A 9,291-nucleotide genomic window follows, 5' to 3' on the forward strand; every position below is an offset into this window, starting at 1 on the left:
ACGTTGCTTTTATTCATCGATGTCTTTCTGTATAGGGAAATCCTGGTCAGCCTGGGCCACCGGGGCGCACAGGAGATGGGGTGAGACGTAACAATGGACGTTTTTTCTAATGAAGAATAAATATAATTTTGCAAGGGAGAATTCTTTCCTAAAAATACTAAGAACCACATTTAGTATGAACGGCTAGCGCGAACTGGTCTTCCTTTCTGAACATGCGCATTGGGTTTGGAAGCCAACTGCGCGTGCTCATCCCAACCTACTGGTAATTTCCTACGAAGAATTACAAAATCGAAAATAGCACAGATAACACAAAGCGCATAGGATATGATGTTAGAACGTGTTAATATCTTCTCGAAGTATTTATTGATCGTACGTAGCAGCTCATGACCTTGAAGCGTTTAACTCTAATAATAATAATAATAATAATCATGGTAACTTTATTTCTATAGCGCTCTTATCCTATGTTCAAGGCGCTTTACATTCATATAAACAACATTATTAATAAATATTTACAAATTTACAACCATATCCTATTATATTTGCAATGATTAAAAAAGGAAAAATTAAAACTAAAGCAATATATGCAAATCAATTAGAAACAATGATCTGTTATTACTAAATTTAGTAAACAAGTACTCTTTTTCAGAGCTGGGGCATTTCCTTATTTGGAGGTAACCTAGCCCGTGCATTTTCCCGCGCGTGCAGCTTCGATCTTGTTTTTGTCCATATTTGGGCCAAAAATCGGTGTCCTAAAATTCCCAGCATTCGTTCCAAGGAAAAGATTTGCATGTTACACGCTTCAAGGTCGTGTGATTTTGTCGTACGAGGTTCACAACAGATAAGCAAAATAAGGTATTTGTTCACGTACTTAAATATGAATGTTGGCCTTTGACAACAGGGAGCCCCAGGACGAGCAGGAGAACGAGGCTCAGATGGTGAAAAGGGAGCGACTGTGAGTCTACGAAGAAGAAACCTATTTCAAATGAGTCTTTGGTTGTGTGTATTAGAGCTGTCCATAATTTGCGGATGTATCACCGAGTTAAAAAAATGCAGATGATTATTGAAATCATGAAAGTTTACTGTTTCGAATTTTTGTACAGTATGTTTGTTGCATTGATTCCACAGTTTTACAAGATCTGAGGCTGAAAAATCGGTTTAAGCTTGCACTTCCGATATTCTCGACAAGGTGCCGACGCTCAAAGGCATCCAGCGTGGAATTGGTTTGCGGAAAGCTTGGTCTGTGTCACACTCTACATTAAAATGTGTCACCCGAGAACCCTGTAAATGTCCGCGTGTTTTTTACGACGACATTAATTTCAAGTTACAAGAACAAACAGCGAAAAAATAGGTTTATTGAAATAAAGAGAGCCTAAAAGGATTCTCTAAGTTAGGTACAATACCTTTACTAAAACGTGAACTAGAAAGCTAAAGAAGCTAAGCGACAAAGCAAAGAATGACGTGTGTATAAACAGAGCTAGAAGGTGTTCGATTCAGTTTAGTTTTTGAGGTGTGATTGCAGACTCAACATAAGCACGTAATCGTACGCTTAATTCAGTATATAATGTGTGAAATTATCTCCTATAAGGAACTGCATAAATTTGTGGGGTAAAGAGGTGGTTTGGAGTAGCCTTCACCTCTTAAGCCGCGCACGCCTCCTGACTTCGTATGTACCTCTAATCTCGGCTTCTGTTTTATTCCTCAGGGGAACCGAGGGAATGTGGGAGCACCTGGAAATCGCGGAATGCAAGGAAAGAGGGTAATGATATTCACATGGTAGTGATCATTATAGTAAATTCTGGATGAGGTCCTGAATTGTAGAACTTGTGAGTCAATCATCGCTTAGAGTCACGTTTTTATCTGAATCTGGAAATGGCTGGCGTCCGCTCAGGTTGTCGAAACCTTGGTCTCGTTCGACAGTCCTTCAAGGAACACATAAAGTATTTATGGTCATACTATAGCAATCAACGTGGCGAAGACGGTAAAATGTGGGTCAAGAACAGACTGTTAAACTACTTCACTCGATCGTACTTTATCCACCTTGAAAATCATTTCGTTTCAGCGACGGTATAGACCGTATTCCTATATGACGGCCAGTAAATTATTATTATTTTTCCTTGTGCTCGTAAGACCAATTAGCCTTGTTTGCAAGGACAAAATTCCTGATTTTGGGCGAGGCTAGTTGTTTTGAATAGCACGACGAAAAAAGAATAATTTATTGCAGCCATTTATGAATATGGTCTGACACATAATCAAAAGCAAATTAATACAATGTTGGTAAAGTTATTTACAGCAATTAAGGGGGAGGGGGGGGAACTTAACTCCCAAACCGTTGCTATGGACCCCTTCAAATAGTTTCCCGAGTCCCTTTAGCTCTTTTTTGCCAAGTGTATTCTATTTAACATTTCTTTGTCTGGTTCGACTTACAACCACATTTACTAAATCACAAATTTTTAACTCCTCAGTATGATAACATTCTAACACAATCTTTACCACGGATTTCAAAGGAAAATTATTTCTCCAAAAAAAAATACTACGTCTTAAGCTCCAGGTCAGTTACATTTTTTGTCCAAATAGAAATTCCATGCTAAAATTTACGAAAAATGATGGGACGGTTCCTATACTGCCTCTTCCTTTCGTTTCCTGAGAGTTTTTGCATGTTTTTCACTGAAACGCACGGCAGAGGACTGGGACTAGTTGAGCATGCGCCTTCTGATTAAAGTGATGTCAGATTTCCTTTTCATTCAAGCTTTTTGCGGGGCTCTTGACTAAAAAGCTTCCTTAGCAACCATTGTCTCTCTGTAGTTAAGTGCCCCCCCCCCCCCCCTCTTAAAGTTTGAAACAAAACCGAGGTGACGAAAAGCAAAAAACGTCAGTGTTATTGTGACATGCCGACGCAATTTTCCCTTTCGTAAACAAGCGATGCCATTCGGACGAGGCTAAGTTTGTCGTTTGCAAATGAGTAAAAAAATGCTTAATCTAGGACTAGATTAGCAGCGTATGTCACTTAGAATTTAAAAAAAAACTGAGAAAAAAACCTCCGAAAAAAATTTGAAAAAAAATTACAAAAAAATGATCGATCGATCTCGGATTCGGTTCAATGGCTTAAGAACAAATGCACTTAATCTCTACACTACCGAAACAACAGCATCAAGTTTGCAATTTTAAAGTATTTAAATGAAGTTAATCCTAGCAATTTATTGAAAGCTAACCGAACAAAAAAGCTTGGTTAATAAGAATGGCATCGACCGTCAAAAATGGCATCGCTTGTTTACGAAACGGAAATTAGCTTGCGAGAGCTGCTAATTACTGCTTTGTTTTCAGCTTGGGTATCGAGCCAATCAAATGATACGTTTCGAGAGCTGCTACTTATACACTACTGGGAATTTTGCCCTCCAGGCAAAATCCTTGCGGGGGAAATTAGAATTGCCCGCCAAATTACGGCCAATCATTTTGGACCTTACGACCACAACGCCTCTGATTGGTCTGCAAGCTGCACGAGGTATTGCTCATGGATCGTGCAAGGAAAACATCACCGCCAGGTTTCTTCCCGCAGAAATCTGGAAGGTAGCCGTACGTTCAAAAAATAGGTCGCATATGGGCCGCATTCCATCGCAGATCGACGCTTCTGGGTTGAAGACTTCTTCCTTTTACTAGAGTTTTCTCCTCATTATGTAACAACCACAAAATGCGTTTTACTCAGATGTACACTGGCTGCTAGCCTTCCGACCTCAACAAAATCAAATCAAATTATTCTTCTAAATAATACACTTTTTCAGTTAGACATTGTTCTATGTCTTTTTATTTCAGGGTAAGCAGGGAAAAGAAGGCGCTCGAGGAAAAGTCGGAGAACCCGGTCCACAGGTAATTAGATATTTCGATGACAAGTAGGGCTTGTCCTACAGTTATTCCACCATGAGCACGCATTGAACAGCCAACGAAGCACATAACACCGAGATAGGCTAAGCTATATCTAAACTCATATCCACCAAGCGCAAATAGAGTAATTGTTTATTAAATTTTGACAATTCGAAACGTTTGCTAACCTGGAAATTTTGCTTCCAGCAAACAATTCTTCAGCTTGCCAACAACCGTGATCTTAGGGTATGACGTGATAACAAAGATCTAGATTTAATGAACGCTTGAAACACAACATCTAGCTTCTTAAAGCTCGGCCAATACCATGCTTCATTACACGGATCGTTTCATGTATTTACTTCCCTTTGATAACCAGACTTGATACATTGTAATTTTCGCCTTCCGTGGAGTAAGCCCTCAGGCTATGCCATTACTATTATTACGTCATCTTTTTCACAAAACATTCCAAGATGGGTCACTCTTTGATCGAGGACAAGGTTAATTTGGGTTGGAATGGAAACTTTCCAGAGGAAGGGGCTGTATCATACGGCTTTCTAACCAGATTTTTCGGTTTTTGTTGACAAAGGGCCAACGCTGAAGGTACAAGGAGATTGCCTTAATAACCAATCACGACAGACCATCAAATGAATCAATAAAAATTCGTGTATCAAAGATATGTGATCAGTGCCAACCGCCTGCTGGAAAAACTCTTCCTTATGATTGGTACCTAGAGAAAATGGCGCGAGATTTTCCGGCCAATCGCTGATCTCAGTGATTTTCAACCAATCAACTGCTGAACATGTCATATTTTTATTAATGAAAGGGCTCCCAAGGGGATAGGGGATTTCGCGGTGCTGGAGGAAGACCTGGTGAAGCGGTAGGTTGCCGGAAAAATGATGTGTTAGAGCGAGTTTCAATCGAGTGTTGTAAAACCAAAACCAAAGTAATTGCTTTGGCCAATCAAAAAGGACCGAGACAATCCAGTAAACCAATCAAAACTCGAAGTATACGTAATTACACGTAGCCGACACAAAGCGCGGGAAAATGTGCACGCGCGAGCCACGATTGGTTTTGGTTTCACGGCGCGAGAACTTTGAACCAATCACTGAGTGAAGTAAATGCAAAACGAAAGCAATTCGCTAATTACTTTCAACACTTAATTGAAAACCGCTCTAAATGAAACGTAATTCCGTTAAAATTTATCCCCTCTTCTTTTCGAAACTCTATTTGAGCAGCCTTCTCAGTTCAGTCTTTATTTGCATTTTAAAAAAAAATTACTCAAAACTAAGCACTTCCCGCAGTTAGCAAAAGCTAGTCGAGGCGAGTAGTGCTTACAAATGCATTCCAGATAAATAGACATTTACAAGGGCAAGGATTTAAGTTCATATATAGAAGGTTACAAATACATAACTACAAATTCACATAAATAAGAAGTTGGTTTGAGAACACGATTAGTTGAACTTTTAAATTTGATGGAAGTGCTATCTTTCATTTGATTATGCCAAGCTTTCCTTGATTTTCACACACGTTATGAGCGGCTGTTATTAACGAAAAAAAAACCAGCATAATGTTTGCAGAAGAATAGTTCATTTTTCGGTGGGTTACTTTAGTGTTTCGTTGTCTGGAGATAGCAACATGCATATGGGCGCTCTAACTTGACGTGAAAACCAAGAATATTGCGATTTCCGGAGGTTCCTTCCATTTTATAATTTACCTCTTTTCACATCATTTTTGCGACGTTGAAATGAATAGCCGATAAGAAAAAAGATTCCTCTTACGACAAACGTAACGGTTTGTTACCTTCTTAAAACTTAGCAACTAAAGAAATTTTCCAACACAAAGGTATTTCCGTGCAAGAACGGTTATATCTACTTCAGAGAAGCGCAAGTTACTTTTAGGACAAATGGCTGATATGTGAAAGAAGACGTCAGATTTTGAAACGTCAGTCAATGTCTGTCATCGTCAGTCATTGTCAATGTCAGTCAATGTCAATGTCCTTCTCAGGATCAGTCTCAGCCAGACGGTCGTACTTCAGCAGGATCAAGTGGTTTTAACAAATATGTTTATTCACATTGTGTGTACAACAGGGGGCCCAAGGTGCCCAGGGTGCTGACGGGATACCAGGTGTAAAAGGAGATCAGGTATGCGTGTAGTATACACTGTCCAAAATGTTTAAATTTCAATAGGAGCGTTATACCTATGAAATTAGATTTTCTGATTTTTGGCTAAGACGCTAGTACAAGAACAAACGAAATAAATACGCATTAGGGAGTTTTAGCACGTGACGTTTTTGAGCTACGGACTACAACCGGAAGCGAGCCGTTTTCCTTTTTGACTTGTCTTAACACTACCACATAAAAATGGCAAATTATCTTTTTGCTCTTAGAGACGATTAGTGTAAAAATCTGGCATAGACTTCCGTCCTGGCATGTGAAATGTTCACTTCCGGTTTCCGCCCGTGATTAAGAAAAGTCTGTAGCGTGTTAAGCTCTATAATATCAACTTGTCGTTGATTGGTGCTCACCATACAGTAGGAAAGTACAATTGGTAACCGGAGACATCTGCGTTAATTGCCTGAGAGGCGCAACACTTGGTGGTAAAGCTGTTCTGAACTATTGTTTAAAACACAGAGGAGAGTTGCAAACTCTCCCGAGCCCCTTTTGTTAACACGACTTGTGCTTACATTACTACGAAAGACCAGTTCTTAGGAAACGAAAAATCAATGTGACTCCACGGCGTTTGAATGGGCTAATTACAATGAACGACAAGAACACAAACCTCTCTGTTAATGACATCACTTATACCCACAAATTGATGTAGTATCTGTGAAAGTTACAATCTCGACCCCAGAGCTCTTTTCTTGACTGGGGGAGAGAAGAGTTCTGGGGAACCCTGAGACAAAGGCTCTTCTCATTGGTTTTCGTGAAGAACACTCAAAAGCGTCTCTAATTGGTGCATTCATGTTATCACGAGGAGTGAGCAGGTGCCGTAAGGTTCAAATAGCCAATTTTTGGCCTACGGCGCATGTTCTCATCCTAGAATTCCCCAGAGCTTCTGGTCGATCCAAGGCTCTGGTGACGAGAATGTGGAATTTAGAAGAAGATGCTTTGTGTTATGTTTATCTTCTGTATTTCTGGACAAAAGTGATGCTGAAGTTATTGAGGGGCTTAAGGGGACAATTCGAAACGCTAATTATACCAACTACTATGAATCTAGTTACGCGCATGCCTGGGACAGTTCGGTTATCTGCATAATGATCAATCTCGTTCCTAGAGCCCACGTATCTCTTTTAGTCAGCGCCAAAATACGGAGCTCTGGAATAATCAGTTTTCAGAACTGTGTTGATTGGCTAATTGATTTATCAAACTGCACATGCGTAAACTACCCAATGTAAAATAGCATGTAATTTACGAAGATTTGTGGCTGCCGTTGTAAACCCTTGAGTTCTAATGATCGCCCCATTTCAATTTTCGGTGAAACCGGAACTCCTAAAATTTGGGAGTTCCGTAAATTGATTATTCCAGAGCTCCGTGTCTTGGCGCTGACCAAAAGATACGTGGGCTTTGGGGACGAGATTGCATAATGATGGCCGTTTTCTTTTGACAGGGAAGTCCAGGTGCCGTTGGTGACCCAGGGAGACCTGGAGTGAGGGTATGTCGAATGGAATCATTGTGATCACATTTCAGTCCTCAATCATGGCAACTGCAAAGCATTTAAGAAAAAATCACAAATAAAAGTAATACATTTTGTCAAGAGTCCATCATGGGTAATGGACTCCTGATTTTCTTAAGTAAGCATTTGATTGCACGCACGCAGCAAGCTAATACATTTGGATGTAGTTTGTGGCCGCTAGCAACATGGATCGTCTGGGAATCGGGCTAACAGCCAGCCCGCGAAGGCACGTTTTTAACCACGTCTTGATTTTAGTCCACCATGCCTTTAGATCACAATAGTCGCACATTTGGGTAAAGTATCAGGCGTGGTATATTGAGCTTTTCATACTTGTTTTTTTTTTTTTAATGAGAGTTATTTCAATGTGAGCTTTTGTACAAAAGTAGCTACAGTAAATCAGCCTGTAAAGGGTTTTATTACATGTGATAAACATTTTGTTTTTGTTTTCCAGGGAACCCCAGGTCCACCCGGAAGCGTAGGAAAAGCGGGTAGTGTAGGAGTACAGGTAATTAACTCTCTATCTATAGCTCTCTGTCTCCAAATGACCATCCCTGAGACTACTGGTGCCACTAATAAATTTTGGCCATTTAAGATCGACGGTGAGTGACAATAGGGGCAAACGTGGCGAACTCCCAAAGAGGATTTCCGTATTATGCTAATTATGACAATTCCATTATTCAGTGTAACAATCAGTATAAATCGAAAGAGCAAGCGTGATACTGAAGAATGATACAAGAGAGTCAAAAATAACTATTGAAGGTATGGAATATCGTGGTGGGGACGGCACCGGTTTACCCTCATGGAAATAGTTTGAATTGGCACAGATAAAGCAAGCACATTTTCCCCAATCCTTTTCTTCGATGTCAAAGATCACCAATGCGGTTCTGATGAACAAAGTTTTGTTTCATTCTTACAGGGGTATCCTGGAGATGATGGTCGACCAGGTGCTTCTGGATCGCCTGTAAGTACAGTGTCAATACCAGCAACATTTTTGGTTATTTTTATCGCTTTTTTTGCTTAAAACTCAGAGATGCATTCTCTCAATTGTGGCTCGAGAATACGTGAAAACAAAAAGCGGAGTGCTGCTTGCCAGGATTTGAACTGACGACCTCCTGATCACAATTTAGGATGATTTCATACGGAGCTATGGGAGGATCTTGGGCAACCTTGGTCATTAAACTGCGTTCATTTGACAAATGTACTGCTATACTACTTAGATGAAAAATGGTGCATTCTCGCAAGCGTAATGAAGAAGATGTTCAATCGCCTAAGATGTTCTCCTTATTGCCATAGTTGAGTTGGTGGGAGGGCGAACGCAATAAAGGGCTAGCGAAGCAGCAGACGATATAAAACTAGGTCGACGAGACGGCAAAAGAACGTTTAAGCATAAATACACTGAGAGCAGAGCGGACTGAGGAAGGAAACGGGATTTACCCTATTTTAGGACTTTGTAGGTTAGATTCATTATTTTAGTCATAATTAAACTAGAGAAGCATGAAACATGTCTGATTGTCAACCTAATTGTTTCTACCTTTTCGTAATTTTAGGGAGCTCCAGGCTCACAAGGTGTAATGGGATTCAGTGGCGCGAAAGGAGCAGAAGTGAGCAAAATCATTTTCCCACTCGCTTCACTCACAATTCTTAGAAATAAAAAGTCGTGGGAATCGAGAAATCGCTCTCAGCACTAGCTGACTCAGCTGATTCTGCGTTTAGATATATTTTTACTGAATCTACTAGTAGAAGAAACACATTTCACTAGATCAA

The 9,291-nt window shown here is 40.1% G+C and overlaps 1 protein-coding gene across 1 annotated transcript in view; it reads left to right on the plus strand.

The window, feature by feature from the left end:
- Window positions 1–9,291, plus strand: part of LOC138014534 (collagen alpha-1(II) chain-like) — a 118,343-nt gene that overhangs the window by 49,641 nt on the left and 59,411 nt on the right. Inside the window, exons 32-41 of the mRNA XM_068861642.1 lie at window positions 36–80; window positions 899–952; window positions 1,703–1,756; window positions 3,808–3,861; window positions 4,679–4,732; window positions 5,943–5,996; window positions 7,462–7,506; window positions 7,979–8,032; window positions 8,444–8,488; window positions 9,075–9,128. Of these exons, the coding sequence (XP_068717743.1) occupies window positions 36–80; window positions 899–952; window positions 1,703–1,756; window positions 3,808–3,861; window positions 4,679–4,732; window positions 5,943–5,996; window positions 7,462–7,506; window positions 7,979–8,032; window positions 8,444–8,488; window positions 9,075–9,128 (513 nt within the window). The remainder of the gene's footprint in view (window positions 1–35; window positions 81–898; window positions 953–1,702; window positions 1,757–3,807; window positions 3,862–4,678; window positions 4,733–5,942; window positions 5,997–7,461; window positions 7,507–7,978; window positions 8,033–8,443; window positions 8,489–9,074; window positions 9,129–9,291) is intronic.

Source organism: Montipora capricornis, chromosome 1, assembly GCF_036669925.1.
Source record: "Montipora capricornis isolate CH-2021 chromosome 1, ASM3666992v2, whole genome shotgun sequence".
Classification (NCBI taxonomy): domain Eukaryota; kingdom Metazoa; phylum Cnidaria; class Anthozoa; order Scleractinia; family Acroporidae; genus Montipora; species Montipora capricornis.